Here is a 21,637-nt window from a genome sequence, read left to right on the forward strand (position 1 = left end):
GACGAACCGGCGACCAGTCCCAACGGCGACCCAGACGGCAACCCCACGACAACCACAGCTCCACCGCTTCAGCCTCTACGCTTCGTGAACTCCACCGCGACGACCACCATCGGTTGAGCATAGATCACGAACCAGGTTGGTCTTCAAACGTCTGAAATTAAGAAGTTAGGAGTCTGAAAAAATGTAGGGCTTTTAGAGTTGGAATTTCTAAAAAAATTTAGGGCTTTTGAGATTTGGAATTTCAAAATTAGGGCTTTGATTTGGGATTTTGAAACGTCTGAAAAAATTAGGGCTTTTAGATTTGGAATTTCAAAATTAGGGCTTTGATTTGGGATTCCAACAGCTACAAATTTAGGGCTTTGATTTGGGTTTCCTCTTCTTCTTCTTCTTCTTCTTTTTTCCATCTCTGTCCATATGTTAGTACTTCTGTAATTTACTGCCTTAAATTGCCTAAATACAAGCCATTAAGAAGGCATTAACATTAATATCAGTAACTGTAGCTATAGGATAAAAAAAATTTAATGGCTTCTGTTAATAAATCAATTTTAACAGGTGTGTGTGCCCCATAAAAAACATTTTAATGGCTTGAATTCAACTGCAATAAAACATAATCAATGTCAGTAAGTGTAGTTATACAGAAACCAAATGTTGGCTAACACTTCTTAAAGGTAGGAATCATGGATAACATGGATAAGTTAATCCGGAAGGACCGCGAACCCCCTGTGAAGTTAGTTTCTTGCTATTGTTTTGCAATTGGGATTTGATTTTTCTTGACATAAGATGGACAGTTCTCATTTTGTATATGGTTTTTTTTTCGGCCTTTTATTGTATTTGAACCAATCACTTGAGAATATTGATAGCTAGTTGTAATACTCTTATACAGAGCATGAATTGAGTGTATATTTCTGGAAATATAATCGAGGGGAATTTACTTATCAATATGTACGCATGTACTCAAGGGAAATTTCTAGCAAAAGCTTTATGATGCATGATTGGAACTTCTTAGATGGTGTATTGTATGCATATATGATAGTTGTGAACCTTAATATTTTATTTCTGTATTCTTGCCAATAAAAAAGAGGCTTAAACTTCATAACTTTGAAACATGCATAGCATTTGGAGGTTCCAATGCTTAGTCCATATTCCACGTGCTTCCTTTTTTTTTTTTGTAAAATGTCTAATTGGGCTATAACATATGGTTGTTAAGATAGTAATTAGATGGGGAGTTGTGTTAGTAAGATAATTGAAAGGGAGGATTCAATTAAATATGGATATTTGAGGGTTCAAGAAAAAGAAGAACAACAATAAATAGTAATCACAATCACTTTGAAGTCATTAGGCATCAGACATACGATTATGATTGCATATCTTCCGACTGTTAACCATGAGTACTCATTAGGACTCTACCCTTGTAGAAAATATTCTCTACCTTCTTCTTAACTCTGAACACCTTAGGATAGGTTACTGCCCAGAATTGTAGCATTGTTTTCCTGAATTCAGTGCAACTAAACACTTTGAGACCTAATCAATTTGTATGTAGAACTACAATGCTGAATAACAGATATAATAGGTTTTTATGAGCCCACTACAATGTTGGTTTCAAAACTAAATTGGTTTCTCGAGGGCTGACTGTTTGTGTTGTATTGTTTATGTAGATTTAGAAATGGCTTCTTCTTCTAATGACAACAGCAATATAAGATTAAAACCGAGAATGTGCAATTGTGGAAGAACAGCTGCCATACATATCGTAAAAACTAATGAGAATGGAAATAAAGGGCGGTTGTTCTTTGTTTGCCCATCAAAATATGTAAGTATTGTATTGGAAATATTAAATATGTAAGTAGTCACAATTTAATTTGTTTTAATAGACTAACTAATTGTTGGTTGCATTGTAGACTGAAAATCCCAATTGCAATTACTTCAAGTTTGTGGCTGAAGATGATGAAGATGTGACGTCCACAATCCGTTCCAACACTAGAGCTTCTGATGGTGTTACAGTAGAAGACTTTAATGAGCTGAGGAGGAGGCTGTATGACGTGGAAAATGAACATGGCGACTATGGTCAAAGGCTTCGAATGGTGGAAAATATTTTGAAGGCGATGGTGTATTTGATTGTATTTGCTTTACTTTTGTACTTTATGATGTAATGTTATTATGGATTTATGGATTTAATGTTATTATGGATTTATGGATGTAATGTACTTTATGATGTAATGTTAGTATCCGAAAAATTTGACTAATGTTATTATGGATTTATGATGTTTGTACTTTATGATGTTTTTATGAATGGAATTTGGGAACTTGGGAATGATTTGAGATGGTTTTTAGATGGTTTATTGTCCTCTACTTTATGAATTCCAAATTTTTTATACTTACATTTATGAACTTGGGAATGATTCCCAATATTGTCCTCTAGTTTATGAATTCCAAATGTTTATTAATTAAAACATTCTGCTAGTTTTTAGATGGTTCATTGTCCTCTAGTTTGTACTCAGATTTCTTATTATATGTCCTAGTGGATTTAATGAACTTGGGAATGAGTTGGATTTAATGTACTTGCGAATGTTTTAATTTAGAGGACAATCTGTGAGATGGTTTTTACAAAAGTTATGGTTTATTGTCCTGTAGGCTTAAACTGCATGTATGTTGGTTGTGGTTCATGTTCATTTAACTTAGTAATAGAACATAGAATTCATTTACCAGCAGAATTCATTTACCAGCTTCTAGTTTATGAATTTAGTACATGCATACCAACAGAATTCATTTACCAGCTTCTGCTATGAATTTATTAGATGAACCAGCATACCAAATGCATACCAGCAGAATTCATTTACTAGCATATGAACCAGCAGAATTCACCAGATATGAACCAGCATACCAGATGAACCAGCATATGAACCAGCAGAGCATACCAGCAGAATGAATTTAGAAAAACCATATCAAATGTACAAAAACCAGCATACCAAAACCAGCATACGGTGTTCAAAATAGAATCTGCATAACAGTGTTAAAAAAAAAAAAAAACCAGAATCTACAGTGTTCAAAACAGAATCTGCATTTCAAAACAGAATCTGCATAACAGTGTTCAAGGGTCCTGAAACTGCAATTCAAAACTGTTAACCATTTCTTAATAACCATTTCAGAATCTGCATAACAGTGTTCAAGGGTCCTAAATGAACATCAACCAACATCAACCAAGTTAAATTAACATGTTCAATACAGCATGTTCAATACTAGTTTCCTGAATCTGAACATGAACATCAAGCAACCAACATGGACACCAATTTAAATGAACATGAACATGAACATGAACATGAACATTAACCAACCAACACATAAATTAAAAAAAAAAAAAAACATTAACAATAACAGAATCAGTACAACTTTAACAATAACCAACATCAACCAACATCAACCAAGCTAAATGAACATTAACAATAACCAGTTCACTTGGGTTTAACATATAAATTAAAATCAACTGTAAATGAACATCAACCAGTACAACTTTAACATCTAAATTAATTCATTGGTCCTTAAAAATTGACACATTAGTACTTTAACATCACTTTCCAGCAGCAGTTTGCTTCACAATTTCAGAGGCCATGACTTCACGTTGCAGCCTAATTTCAGCATCAGTTTGGTTCTGTTGATGGTTGTCCATAGCCTAAAAAAAAAGACAGAATTTTTAAGCAACTATAAATACATGATATCACATAATTTTCAGCAACTATAAACTAAAAATACATCAAGGACGAACCTGACTACACATTGGAGTAGTTGATTCTTGAGAATATCGAAACCCAATGTCATATCCACATGAACCTTGTAGTAGTGACTGGAATGTTGGTTGAGCAGAATGTCGTTGAGCCATTGAAGTTGGCAAATAATTTGGCACCACATACATCTCCCGCAAATTGTTCGCCTACAACAATGTCATATATGCTTTCAGTTATGGTTTGAGTCACATATTATATCTACACGAAAAATACAATGTTAAAGAAAGGCTTACATGATATGTGGGATACATCAATGGCGGAGGAATGTAATTACCACCCATGGGCAAAGATCGAGGAGGAGGATGAAGGGGAGGAAGAGGTTGAAACGGAGGAACATGTTCACGAACATATATATCTCCTCCAACAGATAATGGAGAAGGTGCAACCGTTGAACTTGCAATAGATTGTGACGAAGCCAAGCTGTTAGCACGGGATTTTTTTTTGGAGTTCGCTACCAACGCCGCTTCGAATCCACCTTTGGCCCTCCTTTTTCCCTTACTAATTGCCACCTTTTTCTTCAATCCTTTTGGTTGCACAACATGATTCACATTTTCGCATTCCACTTCAAAGCTTTGGGTGTCATCATCATTACGTACTTCATTTCCAACACCAAAATGAGCACTTAACTTGCCTTCAACATCTGCACCTAATGTAGCAAGGTGTGCAATACAAAAATCATAAGTTTCTTCAGTTTCAGCAGCTCTACTTGTTACTGCTCCAAACGCGGTCATCAATGTCTTATACCGCGAGGCTTGTTGGAATTTCACATCTACTTCAATGTCATTTTCCTTAATGTGCTGCACAGTTTCGGCTCTTGCTTGTTTGGTCCACCTCTTTAGAATGTATTGTGGAGGAACCTCTTTCATCTTCAATATGTCTCTAATGACCTTCAATGAGTGACAACACAAGATTCTTTCCCTTTCAAACTTTGTACAATTACAACCCAAAGAGCCATCCCGCTCCATCTTCACTTTCCTTGCATGTTTGTTACCAACATCAATAACTGTGTACATGGTACTAGCCTCGCCATATTCAATTGCTTTTATGTCCGATTCAATGGATTGAAAGTACTCATTTTGAAATTCCTCAAAGATCTTTTTTGTGTAGACGTTACCCATTTGAATTAACATTCTTATTGTTGCTTTGACCTTTGGCACAAAGCATAGCCTGCTTCTAACTCTTTGTATCGCTTCTCGTAAAGTACCCTTTCGAAATGCATGAAGAATTCATTTAAGTTGAAATCAGAACGAATGTAATCCTTCAAAAAAAGCATTAAAAGATTCACTAAGTTGTGTGGTACTCATTCCCGCAGCCCATGTCGATCTAACATAAGGCCATCCCCATTTTTCTTTCACCGCAAAAGTCAATTTCAACCAATGATTTTCATGCGCATCATAGTTATCAAGCATTTCCGCCCACTCTAACTTCCATTGATTTGCATCTTCAATGTGAAAGAAGAATTTATTTAGTACACCCTTCACCCCTTTATCTTGGAACAAACAGTTAACATGTTTTAATGCATTTTGCATCAAATGCCAAGTACACAATCGGTGACTTGTGTCAGGCATAATGATAGGTATGGCTTTAGCCATTGCAGCATCTTGATCGGTGAACAAAGTTTTTGGTGCCTTCCTTGACATAGCCTCTAGAAAGTTTTCAAACAACCATACAAACAATTCGGCGGTCTCATCATACAACAATGCTGCACCAAATATAATTGTTTCCCTATGATGGTTGAATCCCACAAAAGATGCGAAGGGTCTATGTTCTTTGTTTAACTTGTAAGTCGTATCAAATGTGACAACATCACCAAATTGGGCATAATCCATGATCATTTGTGCATCGGCCCAAAACATATTGGTTATTTGCTCCTCATTATCTAATTGAACAGCGTAGAAGAATGAAGGATTCTGCAAAGATTTTTCTTTAAAGTATTGCAACACATTGCCTACTTCCCCATATGCTAAACTTTGTTGTCTTTTGGTTCTCAAATAATTTTTAGAATCTAACTTCGTAAAACCAAGACATTGCCTTCCACCAGCTTCCCTACCCATGAGTTCAAAAGACTGGCCTAAACGAAAACCAGATTGTGCCGCTAAATCTAATTGAATTGCTTGGGTAGTGGATATCTTTCTTTGTGACGGCAACATGTGGGCACACTCAGGTGATACAAGATCATGGTTGTGTTTTTCTTTGAAATCAGTCACAACATATTTTCCAGTACCCTCATGTAATTTAATATAAAGTCGAGCCTCACACCCAGTCCTAGTTTCAGCTCTAGAGTTTTTTGACAATGGGTCTCGCTTGTCAACCTTTCGAAATCCCTCCTTGTCGCAAACCAAAAGTCTATGAATAAGTTGATTAGTGAACTTGTCCTTCCTACAATAATCTCTTCGTATGCTAAACCCCATTCTTCTTCTATATGTATTATAAAAATCATATGCACATTGTTCAGAATCAAATATCATTCCCTGTTTTGGCTTCCAATCACAGTCATTCTCAGGTTCCATATCGATATCAAAATGCAACTGAAAACCCATATAAATAAAATCTTAAGTTAATGATAGTTGAGCTTCTTAATAAGATTGCAGGGTTGCTTAGGTTGTAGTGCTATGAAAATGAATTGAAATTGGTTTATAGATGAAATTTATCTGGTTTATAGATAGGACCATATGTCATATAAGGAAAATTACTGGAATTAAGGAAATTGAATTATTAAAAACCAGATTAAATTAATATAGATACATATTGCTTCATTCAATTATTCATGAGATTCAATATAACACATCTAGACACCAGTTAATAATTACATGACCCATGACACTGCCATGTCTACAAAAACCAGGAGACATACTGTGATAAGGCCCATAACATTACCCTGTTATGGCAATTCTGAGATAATTTACGAGCCTTTTAACAAAACATCACAATAACAATCAGATGAGCAATAAATAGGGTGCCAGTTCTGGATGATCATGTCACAATAAATACATAATTTTGATTGACTTGCTATAGTAAGAATAATGCATTTTCCTATAAATTTTGAGGCCAAAAAAATTTAAGCACGAAATTAAGGTTGCAAAAGCTAAATCAAAAATTAGGTCAACTAACAAAATTGGAAAATACCTATCTCCCAAAACTCATATCCAAACATAAAGATATCAGATTCATATAAATTGTCTATCAGAGGTTCACAAAGAACAAATTTTTTTATTTATTTTTTAAATGCATACATCAACATAGAATTAATCGAAATTGAATGCTCACACAATGGTGATTTCTACATCAAAATCCAACCCAATATTTGCATAATTTGAAGACGATCAATCAAAAACAAACAAACAAAAGTGAAATTAAAGGATGATAATGACAGATCTTCAATTAAAATCCCACAAAACAAGCACAATAAAATTCGAAAACAAAAAAATTAAACCTCGAGAGGGAGGCTCATGAAATCATCGGAAGGGTTGGATTGCATCTCCTTGACCACCTGGAGAATCCTCTTCACCGCAGGGTTCTTAAGATGGAAAGAGGGCAAACTGATGGGTTCGATTTGAGGAGTGCTGTAGAGAGGGTCTGCCGCTGCTGAACAGTTCGGTGAGGTTGTATCGACAGTGGGTCGCCGTCGGTGAGGATGGGTTCGCCGGAGGAGAGTGCTGTGTGAGAGTGAGAGTGAATGTCTCTGAGCTGTGTTGTTGTTTTGTTTGGGCGGAAACTCGAAAAAATTTCATTTTTTTTTTTTAATAATCTCAGCCGTTGGATGACCAACGGCTCATCTGAGCCGTTGCAAGCAGGAAATGAAGGACCCTCCTCAAGGTGAGGATCCGGACTCTAAATTTTGTCCAAATTTAAGGGCCTGAAGCGACCGCCATAGTCGCCTTTACTCGGGGCCTGTCCTGATAGCAACACATTCACCAATTTGTCCAAATTTAAAGTGGATGACCCATCCGGTCCAGTGGCTTTTTCTGCCAATTTCTTCCACTCCATAGCCTTTTTCGTCATTTTCTTCCCTTTTTTTCCTTCCATGAACTCTTTAACAAGCTTCTCTACTTCATCTCTTTTCGCATTATGATCAATCTCCATACCAACTTCCCATTCAGTGCAAGTGTACCTACAGTTTGTCACCTGATCCGCTAAAAATGGCCAACACATCATGGGCACCCCCGCTGTCAAGCTCTCAATAGTTGAGTTCCATCCACTGTGTGTTAAGAACACCCCAACTGATGGGTGATTTAGGACTTGCTCTTGCGAGCACCAACCTGCTATCAGTCCTCTTTCTTTAGTGTCTGCCTCGAATTCTGGTGGCAGAATAGCCGATTCTCCGATCACTAGATCAGGCCTAATTATCCATAAGAAGTAGTGATTGCTATTGGCAAGTCCCCAAGCAAACTCTACCAAGTGTTGCAATGACATGACTGCTAGACTCCCAAAATTGACATAAACAACAGAGCCAGGTTCTCTGGAATCAAGCCATTGGAGACACTTTGGTTCTTCTTTCCATAGATTGCATCCAAGAGACGCCAACTGGTCTTGTTCTTTTGGTGATACATGCTGGTTCAGAAGCAACTGTAAAGGACCAATGGTGTAAATGTGGGGAAAAATAGATGAGAGAGCACCCAAAACATCTTGCTCCAACGCATCGAAAGTATGAAGGCCCAATGCTGAAGCTTGTGAAGCACTTTCTGCTGAGTCCATGCTTAAGTTAAATATCTCATCATTTGGGTCAGTAGTTTGAAAAAACGTTGGAAGGTCCTTCAGACGAATATCTTTCATTCCAGGAATCCAGTCTATTGCAGTGTCCAAATATCCACTAGTTAGATAACTTGAATCTGCATATCATAAACAATAGTAGCTTTGAACACAAGTTCTGCCTTCATTTTCTGAAACTTGTTTGGCAAAATAACACGTTTTTACAATATAACAAAATGGTTTAATAAGTTAATTACACTAATAGTCACCACAAACATGTATGTGATATGTTACATTTTAATTTTCAATATTTAATTTTTCATTTTGGTATCCATAATATGCAAATTGTTTCACCTTAGTCTTGGGTGTTAGTATTGTTCAAAATTAATAACGAAAAGATGATGCGTCTTTTGAACTTTACAAACAAAGAAAAAGAAAAAATTGCAACAAAATTAAACAAAGCGCATATTTTTGGGGATCAAAATGTAATGACCAAAATTTAACAAAATACGTACTTTGAGACTAGGCTTCGTATAAAATTTTCAAAATACTCTCCGGTTGTTATTTATTTTGAGCAGCACTAATGCCGAAAGTGTAACAGATTGCACATTTTGAAAATCAAAATTAAAAAATTAGAGAATTACAACTAAGAAAGACTAGGTGTAAAGAACTGGAAAGTATATAATTTGCCCCAAATATAAAGATATACATACCTTTGAGTGGTGTAAGACCTCTGTCCAAGAGTGCACGATACTGATAATAGCCCATGAAGGCACAAGCAGCAAAAGTCCAGAACACAGCGACCGGGATTTGGAGCTCATGAGCAGCTCTAATGGTAAATGGCATTATACCATCAGAGACAATACAAGTGACAGATGGTGTGGTAGTGTTGTCGTCGTCATTGAGTTGAGCAAGGAGGTTGCAAAATGGTGTCAACAAGTTCCTTCTAATGGATCTACAGAGAAGAGTTATGTCTTGGTTGCCATCGGGGTCAGATGGTGGGAGGCTATCTGGGATTGTTTTGAATTGGAAGTTAGGGCAGCCATTGAGAGAGTCAGGTCCTCCGGCTTTGATTAGGCGGTTTTGGTTGAACTCTGTGTTGACGAAAGTGATGTAAAAGCCCATATGGTGGAGGAGCTTTGCTAGTTTCATCATTCCTTTTATGTGGCTTTGAGCTGGGTATGGTATGCAAACTGCATGAGGCTTATTATTATCACCTACTACTGCCACTGTCATTGCCATTGCCATTGCTATTGCTATTGCTATTGCTTTGCACACCTCTAGATATCCTCTCTATGTCCCTTCTCTTCTTTTTGTCATGTGTTTGTTAAACAATGGAGTGAGTGGGAGACAGAGAGTGTGTCGAGTACTGCTTAATATTTTATCAAAAAATTCCATACCTTCTCATTAAATTGAAAACAAAAAGAAATCACAACGTATCTCATTATTTGCATTAAAAATTCATATGAAAACGAAGTAGTATTTTGGCTATGCTTAGGGCTCTAGAACAAAACAAAGAATGTGGTCCTCTGAGTCGTCTTCGGTTGCCGGCCCAGTTTGTCGACTAGCTCTCTCTCTGTATTATGAGATATGGTGGTAAACGAGTTAAATAATTCGAATAGTTAATTGTTTATGTTCAATTTAAAAATTTTAACTAATTTTAAAGAAGCTTTAAATTTGATTTTTAAAATTTTTTAGTCGACTTGAAATGATTTTTACAGTTTATTTTGTCACATAATTAACTTTGGATTCCTTTAATAACAACCGACTTTGGTGGAAATATCATATAATTTGTTTTTAAAAATAATAATTTTAAGATACTTGAGATATACGTTTAAAAAAATTAATAAAAATTTAGATGAGAGAACTAAATTAAAATTGGGACAATAACCACCCCCCACACACAAATAAAATAAAATAAAAAAACCTCTAAAGTTTGCAACTTATAACAAAATAAGGAGTCAATTGTTAACGTTTTTGTTTCTTGCATTCTGTTTTTGTTTTTATTTTTTTATTTTTGAAATTGAAAATGAAAACTTATTTGGCATATTGTTTTCATTTTTAAAATTTTCAAAATTTGTGAAAGCATAAAAAATTTGTTTTCACTTGTTTTTAAAATGAGTTTTCATTTTCTCTTCACCCATCACTTTCGGCCATTTATGGCTTATTCACCAAAAAAAAATACTTTCAACCACCACCAACAGCTACCACCACTACCCACCGTCGGTGGGTAGCAAGCTCCAGCCAACCTCTAGCAACTCTCCAGTGAGTCAGTGTCACCATCGTGATCTTCAGTCACTTCATGATCTTCGGCTAGATCATGACCATCAGTGACATCTGACTGCTAATTCCGGTGGACACCTTCAACCACCAGCTACTACTGGTCACCAGATCCATCCACCATCCATCTCTGCCTACTAATTTCGACAACTCATCAAATATTTTCTTTTTATTTTTATTTGTTTTCAAAATATTTTTGAACACCAAACAAGTTTTTTGTTTTTATTTTTTACAAAAATAAATGAAAACTTGTTTCTTATTTTTGTAAACTAAAAACTAAAAACGTTAACGAACAAATTTTTAAGTTTTCAATTTTGTTAATTTGAACCATGATCTTTTAATTTGTTTTTAATTTAAACAATTTGCCAATTTTCGTTAATTAAAATCGATGAAAAAAATAGTATTTTAGTTATTAAAATCAATATAAACATATATAAAATGTCTAAAATATCATTTTTTACTAAGTTTAATTACTAAAATATCATTTTGGGGGGGGGGGGTTGATTTTACTTAACAGAAACATGCAAATGGTTTAAATAAAAAATTATAAGGTTTTAAATTGATAAAATTAAAAAATCAAAATTTATTTTGTTATAAGTGTCAAACCTTAGAGTTTTTTGTAATATTCAACTTGAAGTATGGGAATAAAATTATCAAAATTAAAATAATAAGATTTAAATTCAAATTTGAGTAAAATTATTTTTTAAGTAAAAAGTGTAATTTATATTTTAAAAAATAAAATAAAATATCAAACAAATAAAAATCAATCTTGGGAGTTATTTGGGATAATCTAAATAAATATATTTTTTGACTTTTTACAAAAAAAAAAATATTCAAAAAAGTAGCGATATGACCCAAATAAATATACTTTTCTAAATAAATACACTTATTTAAGAAATATTAAACAAATTATAAATATTTATAGACCGTGATATTTTATATATATATATATCAGAAGATCATGACAATTTTGATGGTAGTGGAAGTTGTAGGAGAGGGTTCAAGAAAGGAGTTGGAAAATTCGAAGATCTTCGAAGATCCTTGAAGAACAACTTCGAATTCTCTAGAATATGATGAGAGGCTTAGATTCTTCAATAATCTCAACTTAGGAACACAACAACAAAGGAGATGATGGAGATAAAAGATTGGGTGAAGAAGAAGGCAAAATGGCTAGAGAATAGAATAATGGCAAGGCTCTCCCATTGATCTCCCACTTTCACTCTCAAGGTTGATAATGGAGAAGGGAAATTAGTTCTTTCCCAAGAGTTAAAAATCTCCAAAATCCATCCCTTGTAAAGCTATGGGTGGGTGCTATTTATAGGCACCTCATGATGTAGGATGGAGCCCATGTGCGAGGCACATGGGGGATATTCTCTCTAACCACCTTGTCCGAGGAGGTGACCTCTCCGAGGAGGTGACTTCTCCGAGGATGAGAAAACCCCGAAGAGGAGATCACTCCCTCGGCGAACCCTTCTTCTTAGCCACACCTAACCAATGATCCCCAATCATCTCAAAGGGTCAGGGGTAGTCCCAGAGGACGTCCTGCCGCAAAATATTGCCGAGTCTCATGGACCCCCCGGGGTCGTGCCACCTCGACCCGGGTATAGGCTAGTTTAACCAAAGAGTGAATTTATCTCCACTCACCGTCCTCGGGATCGGGTCCTTTGTTCGGACTCCATTACGCCCATGGTTCTGGTACGTAGACCCCGGAAAGCTCCAAGTCCGCAAGTGTTCTGGGACTCATTAATGGAGCGGCTTCTAGATTGCGTTTGAATCCGTTCGAAGCCAAGTGCTTCGGATCTCTAGGTTCGTGGATCCGAACCCTTTCGAGTCCGAGTGCCTCGGATCTCTAGGCTTGCTCAATACCCTTTCGAGTCCGGGTCCAAGTAAGTCTCTAGGTTCGTGGATCCGGACCCTTTCGAGGCTTAGAGTGCCTCGGATCTCTAGGCTTTCTTAATATCCTTTCGAGTCCGGGCCCGAGTAAGTCTCTAGGTTCGTGGATTCGAACCCTTTCGAGGCTTAGAGCGATTCAACCCGTTTGATGGCGATAAATCTGGACCCACCGATTCTTGGACTTGCGATAAATTCGGGCTCACTAATCTTGGGCTATTGGGCTTAAATAATTTAGTGGGCTCAAATTAGCCCCTCTTACAGAAGTAGTGGCCTTAAGCCTGGCCAGAACATCGACTATGGTTAGGATAGCAAAATGCGTCGAACGATCGGGTCTTTGATTCTCCTCAACTTTGATGGAAATAGAATAAGGGCAGAATTGGAGAAACCTTCGTACCTATGTAATTTGTGTATAATATACTAACATTATACTCGGCGTTATGTACGGTATCACATGAGTAATTAAAAAATAATATTAATACTAAATAATAATTAAAAATATTTTAAAATGAAGAGAAAAAAGAGATTAACAAATTTTAATCATTTTTATGACAATTACAATTAAGGTAATCAATGGTGTGTTTTATGTATTAAATATAAAAATATATGTTATAATATAATTAGTAAAAAATAAAGACAAAAAATAGAATAAATTAAAAAAATTGTACTTACGGTAAAATGTAAACAAATGGATAAATAATGTAAATGATACCTACAATTTACATGATGTGTCAATTTGATTCATGTTATTTCAATTTGTTTGAATTTGTCTTTTAATTTAACGGATTGTGACATACTAGTACAATAAATAACGGTTATTAGGTTTGATGGACGTAAAGTCAAACAATGTATCAATTTAGTCATTGTGAAAATTGAGCAAATTAAAACAATAGGAACTAAATTGACACATCATGTAAACTATATGGACTGAATTGACACATTATATAAACTATAAAGACCAAATTGATACATCGTTTGAGCCATGGCGACTTTCCGTCTACCAAACCTAACAACCGTTATTTATTTGACTAATATGATACAATCCTTTAAATTAAGGGATAAAATCGAACAAATTAAAATAATATAGACCAAATTGACACATCATATGAAGTATAAGGACCATTTGCATAATTTATCCTAAATAAATTATGCCATTAGAATTTTGTAATTATAATTCATCTTATATTAAAGTTCATCCGATTATAGAACAAATCACATGTGCCAATTAATTTTTAAATTTTATCTTTCTTGTGAAACTCAATAAAAATGGTTAATGAAATAAAAAAGAGAACAAAGGAGTAGTCCCTTTCTTGGTCAATCATCAAATTATTCTTCTCCTTTATTAAGCATAGTTGCAAGTTCTCCCCTCAAATAGTTCAATTACAATAAAATTAACCATTGAAAATAAAAATCCAAATTCAAATTTAGAGTATGTCAGTTTAGCATATAGCCCAATCTAAAGCTATTTTTTTTTGTCTGACTTCACCATTAAGACCAATGTTTTCATAATTTTAAAACTAATATGTAAATCAACCATGCTCCCTACACCCAGTGGGGGTGGCGCCCCAGTGATGTGGCGCGCCCCCACTGGTCGAAAATCAAAAAAAAAAAAAAAAAAAAAAACTGTTTTTTTTCTTCCAACCCCCAGCTGACACCTCACTGGGTGTCACCCCCAGCTGGGGGTAGGAAGCATTTTTCATATGTAAATATATATATTAAACTTTTTCATATTAAAAAGAATAGATTAAACTATTTACCAACGTCAACTTATCTCTCAAAATAACTTCTCTTGGTCTAGACCGAACAAAACAATTATCGTTAAAATTAATCTATTAAACAAATAAATAAAATATGTTTGCATATAAAATAATTTTGAGTTAGCTGCCAAACTTAATTTTTTTGGCTCATTTTCTAGTTGAATCATTTTAGTATTTAAAATCTACAACAATGATACATCCCTCTAAATCAATGAGCTCCAATGATATGGAAAGTCAAAAACAAAAAACACCACACAAATAACACTATCTCAGTGGGACCCACACCTCATTAGAGCTATCAAAGCTCTAAAATATTTTTGCAAAATCTAATCTATTAGTGTAGATGATGATTTATTTTTAATGCTGACATAGGGCCACTTTGGTTAAAAGCCAAAAAGTTTACTTTTTGGGTTTTTTTTTTTATCACATCACCTCTCTACTTTTTTATATATTTAAAATAAAAAAAATAAAAAATAAAGACTAAAAAATTAACTTTTAACATACTACTTATTGATAAGAACTCGAGTCTAAGTTTGATTTTTTTTCGAGACCAAACTATTTAGACTGTATAAACTATTCGACTATAGTTATCATTAGAGGATGAAGTCTATTATTATTTATCTTAAAAATAGTTTGGTAATCTACCTAAAATTTATTTATATATATATATATATATGTATTTTAATAAATTATGTATAACTCACACTTCAAATAATATTTTTTATATGAATTTTTAAAGTGAGTAATATTATGTGATCATATTTTGATATTAGATTTTAGTAACCATGTATTATACCACATTACATGACACTAATTATATTATTTAATAGGCATCACATGACATATTTAATTATTATCTTTAAAGCGTCACATCAAATACTATCAAATGTGGTCACTAAAATATTACTAAAAAATGGATTATATAGGTTATGTGATGGAAAAAAGATAAAAAGATAAAAAGATGAATTATATAGGTTATGCCAAACCAACCCTAAATTTCATATTTTTTTTTTAAATTCTAAAATTTCAAATGAGGCGGGTTTAATAATGAATAAGATTTTATTTTGCATTTTCTATTTAAAAGATTTTCAAATTTTCAAATTAGATATATGACTAGATGTGTCAATAATTTTATGTTAAATATATTTCTTAACTTTAAAAAAAAATTATAGAATAATTTTTTAAAAAAAAGTAAAATGTAAACTTTGAACCAAACAAATAAAACTTTGCTTAATAAAATTTGAAAATTAACGTTGACAATTAACGTTGATAGGTCATGATGAATATGTATTGCATGGATCCATCTTTTACTATTATCTTATCGTAAAAAAATAGAAGTAGTATTTCATTGTTACTGAGAGGGTGATTTATGATCTGGAATTGGGCCGAGGTAACGACCGAGCAGGTTGAGAGCCCAACGGTGCATGGGGCCGAGATGATCGATTATCCGCCCGGAGATGGGCTGCCAGAACTTGGGCCGGGCAGAAATTGGGCCAAGTGTGTGCCGCCCCAGACCGTAAAGAAGCTGCTCGGCAAGGCAGTGCTCGGTTGGACCGAGCTGCTTGATCAGGGGATGGCTGAAGCCAGACAAGCTGAGTGACCGGCGCTCGGAAAGGCGTGGTCAACCGAGGAAACCGTTTGATCGGCAGGAAGGCCGACCACAGGAGGTGCCCCGGGCTCGGCTTTGCCGAGATGCCGCCTAGCCCGGTCCTCCCTGGGCCTAGCCGGTGAAGTGCTTGGGTATGAAGCACAGCACGGCCGTGGATAGAGAAGCTCGGCTGCCGAGCTCCAACTGAGAGGGCAGGCATTTGGGATTAGGTGACGTTCAGCAAGGTTTATGCTCACAGATGGGATAGCAGAGCCACGTGTCGGGAGATGACTGGGAGTGGATATGAGACGCAGAGGGTATATAAGCATGTCTGTGCCCCCCATACGCGGACAGAGGAACACTTTGTAAGAAAACCCCTCCACTCTAACACTCCTCTCTCTCTCTCTCTATCCTAAGGTGTGGGCTAACTTGATTGTCGAAGGGTTTTTCCGGCCACACACCGCCGGGCAGCTCACCGTTATTTGCTCGCAGGTGATCGGACATAAACGGAGCTTGGAAGAAAGGAGTACGGGCTTGCCGGAATATTTGCTCCCCGTACAATTGGCGCCGTCTGTGAGAACCTTGACAAACAAAACCTTGTCTTCCAGGTTCATCTTGTCGCCGTCTATGGCGAACAACGATGAGTTTCCGTTGTCTGCCATAGATGGAGCTACCCCGGAGTTCACCCGAAGAAGAGAAGGCCCTCCTGCCATCCATCCAATGGCGGACTTGGGGACGCCCACCGGAGGACAGTCAGGAGACGCGCGGGATAAGCGCGGAAGAAGTCATGGACATTCACGGAGTCCAGACGGTCACCAGCAGAGGAGAGACTCACACGCCAGACGTCTGGAAAATAAGTTGAGGGATCAAGACGCTGTCATCCGGCGAATGGCGGCGGAGATGGAGGATCTGAAGCAGCATGTCAAAGGGAAGGGTGTAGCTGGAGTGGGAGATCACAATGAACGCACCCCATCCCGCCATTCAGGCGGTCAGAGTCAGCGACGTACTCAGTCCATATCTATTACCAGAAGTTACCAGGTTGGTGATTCCGACCCGCATGTAGAAAAGTCTAGCGCGCAAGACAGCACCTACAGACCCTTACGTCCGGTGACGACGTCGAGGTACTCTTACTCTGCTCAGTCAGAGGATCTACAGGCGGTCTTAAAGGAGCGGGCTCGCCGGCGCGAAGCTCAAAGAATACCTGCTTTCCAGCGGCTATCCTACGGGGTTCACGCCAGCGAAGAGGTCGGAATGCCTCCACCCCGCCAAGCAGTGCCACTCTTTGAAGATACAGACTTGGCTAGGCTGAGTGCCACCCCTTTTTCCCTGGATATAGAAACAACACCGCTTCCGGCAGGCTTCCACCAGCCTAAGTTCACACTTTATGACGGAAAAACCGATCCATACATGCATGTGAGCCACTTCCGACAGGTTATGGCCGGACATAGGCGCAATGACGGACTTATGTGCCTAATCTTCCCATCGAGTTTAGGCGAGCTGGGCTTAAAGTGGTTCGAGAGGTTGCCGGAAGGGAGCATACAAAGGTGGCATCAGTTGGCCGAGGCGTTTGTTACACGCTTCAAAACCAACACTAAAACACCAAAGGAAGTCGATCACTTGCTAAGTGTCAAGATGGAACCGAGCGACACACTGAAGGCATACAATTCAAGGTATTTGGAAACCTTCAACGAGATCTTGGACTGTCCGGTCAACCTTGCAATCACGCAATATAAGCGTGGTCTCCCGGTCGGACATAGACTGCGAGACTCGCTTACCATGCACCAGTCGACCTCCATGGGCCAGCTCATGCAGCGCATCAATGAGCACATCCGAGTAGAGGATGACACGTCAGCTTCTACCGTGAAGGCTACTTCGGTAACAACAGACAAGAAGACAGCAGGCAAAGTGCACGCAGTTGGGCAAGAGTCCAGCCGCTCAAGTGACCGAGCAGAGAAATCGGACCGTGGTTCGAATCGTAAAAACCGGGGTAGAGGACGTCGGAATGACCGGGATGACTACCCCCGAGATGACGTAGCGGACGCAAACAGAAGGATGAAGGCAAGGACTGGCTTAACCACGGTCTTCAAGATTCCAATCTATCGCATACTTAGTGAAATCCGACACGAGGAGTACGTCCGGTTTCCTGCTAAGTTGGGCGATGGACAAAAGGGCTACAATCCGCGGTATCGTTGCACATTCCACCGGGAGAGGGGCCACCGGACTGAGGATTGTTTGCCTTTGAGGCAACACTTAGAAGAGCTGGTTGCGGCCGGGCACCTAGACCTTTACATTGATGGAGGCGTGAAGCCGAATCAGGCTCCGGTCGATCCCAGGGGACAGGATGACCGAGATGCACCACCACAGGGAGTTATTAATGTCATCCACGGCATCGTGGAACCGGAGCGTGTTTGCGAACTCCGGGGCATAATAAAAAAGGCAGAGCATGTGAGGGAAGTTTTGTCGGTACAGCCTGCCATCAAAAGGGGGAAGACTGAAGAAAAAGACGTGATTAGTTTCACCTCAAGGGATCTAGAGCGTATCCAGACGCCGCACAACGATGCCCTAGTAGTAACACTACGCGTCAAAGAAGTCGATGTTAGACAAATCTTGATCGATCAGGGAAGCTCGGTCGAAATCATGTATTATGATGCGTTCAAGCAGCTCAAACTCCTGGAGACAGACTTGGCTCCAGCGACTTCGCCACTGGTTGGATTTAACTCACAACCGGAGTGGCCCTTGAGAAAGATTATCCTGCCGGTCAAAGCGGGATCCGTGGTCAAGCAAGTGGAGTTTTGGGTGCTACAAGTGCCTTCGACGTACAACCTTATCCTTGGAAGGGGATGGCTTCACGCTATGCAAGCCGTAGCATCGACCTACCACCAGGTGATGAGATTCCCCTCGGCTATGGGGGCAATCGAGGAGATTTGGGGCGATCAGGTCATGTCCAAGCAGTGTTTCGTGGCGGTCAACGGGAGCCGGGTTGCCAAAGGATTCGTTCAAATGATTGAGGGACCGGAGGACCAGGGTGTCTTGGATGATGTGGGCACCAAGGCCGAAGACAAGGCAGTTGAGGAATTGGTTGAGGTGCGAATTGATACAGAACAGCCGGACAAGTTCTTCTTGCTCGGTTCAAGTCTCACGGCCACAGAGAGGTCCGAGATGGTTGAGTTTTTTATGGCCAACATCGAAGTCTTCGCGTGGTCGCCTTACGACATACCTGGCCTCGATCCAAGTTTTATCTGCCATCACCTCAACGTCTTTCCTGGAGCAAAGCCAGTCATCCAGCGAACAAGGAGATCGGCACTGCATCACGCCGAGGTAGTTGCAGAGGAGGTTAAGAACCTGCTTGAGGCACGAGCAATTCAGGAAGTGCACTACCCTCGGTGGATTTCCAACACAGTAGTGGTGCCCAAGAAGAATGGAAAGTGGCGAGTTTGTGTCGACTATAAGACAGTCAACCGAGCTTGTCCCAAAGATAGCTTCCCTTTGCCGCGCATTGACCAGCTAGTGGACTTGACGGCTGGACATAATAGGCTCAGTTTCTTGGATGCCTACCGCGGCTACCACCAGATCGCCATGCATGGGCCTGACCAAGAGATCACCTCTTTCATGACTCCAAGGGGACTCTTCTGCTACCGAGTCATGCCTTTTGGTTTGAAGAACGGCGGGGCCACCTTTCAGAGGATGGTGACCAAAATGTTTGCTCCTTTGCTTGGCCGGACAATGGAGGCTTACATTGACGATATGGTGGTAAAGAGCTGACATGAAGCAAACCATTTGTCCGACTTAGCCGAGATGTTCGCCATTCTAAAGAAGCACAAGCTGTGCTTGAATGCGTCAAAGTGTGCCTTTGGCGTGGGATCCAGAAAATTTTGGGATTCTTAGTCACGAACCGAGGCATCGAAGCAGACCCTACTCAGATCAGAGCCGTGCAAGAATTGAAGCAGCCTAACTCGGCTAAGAACGTGCAGCATCTGGCCGGGATGGCCGCCGCGCTTAATCAGTTTATAAGCCGGTCATCAGATCGCTGTCGCCCTTTCTTTTAAGCATTGAAGTCAAAGTTCTCGTGGGACGCAGAGTGTGACCGAGCTTTGGCCGAGCTCAAGAAATATATGTCTACTCCGCCACTGTTGGTTACACCAAAGCCGGGAGAGGAACTTTACCTTTACCTTGCCGTCTCCCAGCACGCGGTCAGTGCGGTGCTAGTCCGCGCTGAAGGAATCAAGCACTTCCCAATTTTTTATGTCAGCAAGACCTTGCTGCCGGCTGAGACGAGATATTTGCCGCTGGAAAAGCTTGCGTTGGCATTGATGATGGCTTCGCGGAAGTTGGCGCATTATTTTCACGCCCATACCATCGTCGTACTGACCGAGTTTCCCCTCAAGGCCTTGTTTGAACCGGCGGACTTTTCAGGCCGAATTCTTAAGTGGGCGGTCGAGTTGGGACAGTTTGATGTGAAGTTCCAGCCGCGCACAACTATCAAAGCCCAGACCTTGGCAGATTTCATCGCCGAGTTCTCACCTGGCACTCATCCGGTGTGCCCGGTCGATATTACCGTGGCAGATGATGAGATGCACGCAAGACCATTCGAGATACAACGAGTTGTTGGAAGTAGCGACGCGGAGTTTGCACGCACCAGTAAAGCACCCTCAGTTTGTGCGGTTATAACACCCGGCGATGCGATGACGGAGTTGAGTATCACCGACCCATCCGCTCTGTCCGGTCCCACATCACCAATGGGGGAAGAAATTGAACCACACAGCTCAGAACCAGCGGCCGGCATAACACCGCAACCTGATGATTCGCCTACGGACTTGAGCATTACAGATCAACTTGCTGAGTCCGATGCCGAATCATCAAGGGGGGAAGGAATGGACCCACACAGCTCAGAACCTGCGGCCGGCTTAACACCGTAACCTGATGATTCGCCCACGGACTCGAGCATTACCAAACAACTTGCTGAGTCCGGTGCCGAATCACCAAGGGGGACTGAATTGGGACCGGTCAACACAGAACTTGAAACCGCACAGCCGAGCAGTGGTGATCCCACTGCCCTTCGCAACTCTCAGGACCCATCAGACTGCTGGAAGCTTTTTGTGGGGGAAATGTGGAAGCTTTTTGTTGATGGAGCGTTCAACCGTCGTGGTGCCGACCTAGGTATCGTTCTTATCTCCCCGGATAGCCTAACCATTGAATATTCTATCACGCTTGGCTTCCCAACATCTAATAACGAGGCTGAGTACGAGGCACTTCTCGCCGGGCTCAAGAGCGCAATCCAAATGAAGGCAGCCAAGCTCCTGGTGTACAGTGATTCCCAGCTTGTGGTTAACCAAGTCTCTGGGATTTATGAAGCAAAGGACGACAGGATGGCGAAGTACCAAGCTCTGGTCAGGGAACATATCAAGCAGTTTGAGGCAATCAGAGTCCAACAGATTGGCCGGGAAGAAAACAGTCGAGCTGATGAACTGGCCGGTCTCGCTTCCATGGTAGATAATACGTCTCCAAACCCCCTGTTAATTGACTTTCTTCTGCGGCCAAGCATTGAAGACGCCGGGCAGACGGATGTACTCTGCGCCGCGCTAGGTCCTTCCTGGATGGACCCCTTGATTTTGTTCCTCAGAGACCGGACTCTTCCAACTGACAAGAAAGAAGCACAC

The 21,637-nt window shown here is 39.5% G+C and overlaps 2 protein-coding genes and 1 pseudogene across 2 annotated transcripts; all 3 read right to left on the reverse strand.

The window, feature by feature from the left end:
* Positions 1 to 3,344: 3,344 nt before the first annotated feature.
* Positions 3,345 to 6,304, reverse strand: LOC145822917 (uncharacterized). The gene is made up of 3 exons (XM_082921470.1): positions 4,010 to 6,304; positions 3,758 to 3,922; positions 3,345 to 3,664 (listed from the first exon to the last, which is right to left on the reverse strand). Exons 1-3 carry the CDS (start codon positions 4,904 to 4,906, stop codon positions 3,563 to 3,565), a joined length of 1,164 nt encoding a protein of 387 aa, XP_082777596.1. The 5' UTR covers positions 4,907 to 6,304; the 3' UTR covers positions 3,345 to 3,562.
* Positions 5,018 to 6,286, reverse strand: LOC114264934 (protein FAR1-RELATED SEQUENCE 5 pseudogene; annotated as a pseudogene).
* Positions 6,305 to 6,964: 660 nt separating the features above from the next.
* Positions 6,965 to 9,867, reverse strand: LOC114323722 (7-deoxyloganetin glucosyltransferase). The gene is made up of 2 exons (XM_082921468.1): positions 9,179 to 9,867; positions 6,965 to 8,605 (listed from the first exon to the last, which is right to left on the reverse strand). The coding sequence occupies exons 1-2, from the start codon at positions 9,711 to 9,713 to the stop codon at positions 7,608 to 7,610; spliced, it is 1,533 nt and encodes a 510-aa protein (XP_082777594.1). The 5' UTR covers positions 9,714 to 9,867; the 3' UTR covers positions 6,965 to 7,607.
* Positions 9,868 to 21,637: the final 11,770 nt, after the last annotated feature.

This window comes from Camellia sinensis, chromosome 3, assembly GCF_055761805.1.
Source record: "Camellia sinensis isolate YWXY chromosome 3, ASM5576180v1, whole genome shotgun sequence".
NCBI classification, from domain to species: Eukaryota; Viridiplantae; Streptophyta; class Magnoliopsida; order Ericales; family Theaceae; genus Camellia; species Camellia sinensis.

Excerpts from the sequence above, each read along its gene's own strand:
- LOC145822917 (XM_082921470.1), bottom strand. The coding sequence starts at position 4,906 with ATGTTAATTCAAATGGGTAACGTCTACACAAAAAAGATCTTTGAGGAA. Across the intron at positions 3,923-4,009 it reads TGATGTATCCCACATATCAT|GCGAACAATTTGCGGGAGAT; the intron begins GTAAGCCTTTCT and ends ACATTGTTGTAG. Across the intron at positions 3,665-3,757 it reads CTACTCCAATGTGTAGTCAG|GCTATGGACAACCATCAACA; the intron begins GTTCGTCCTTGA and ends CTTTTTTTTTAG.
- LOC114323722 (XM_082921468.1), bottom strand. The coding sequence starts at position 9,713 with ATGGCAATGGCAATGACAGTGGCAGTAGTAGGTGATAATAATAAGCCT. Across the intron at positions 8,606-9,178 it reads AGGTCTTACACCACTCAAAG|ATTCAAGTTATCTAACTAGT; the intron begins GTATGTATATCT and ends TATGATATGCAG.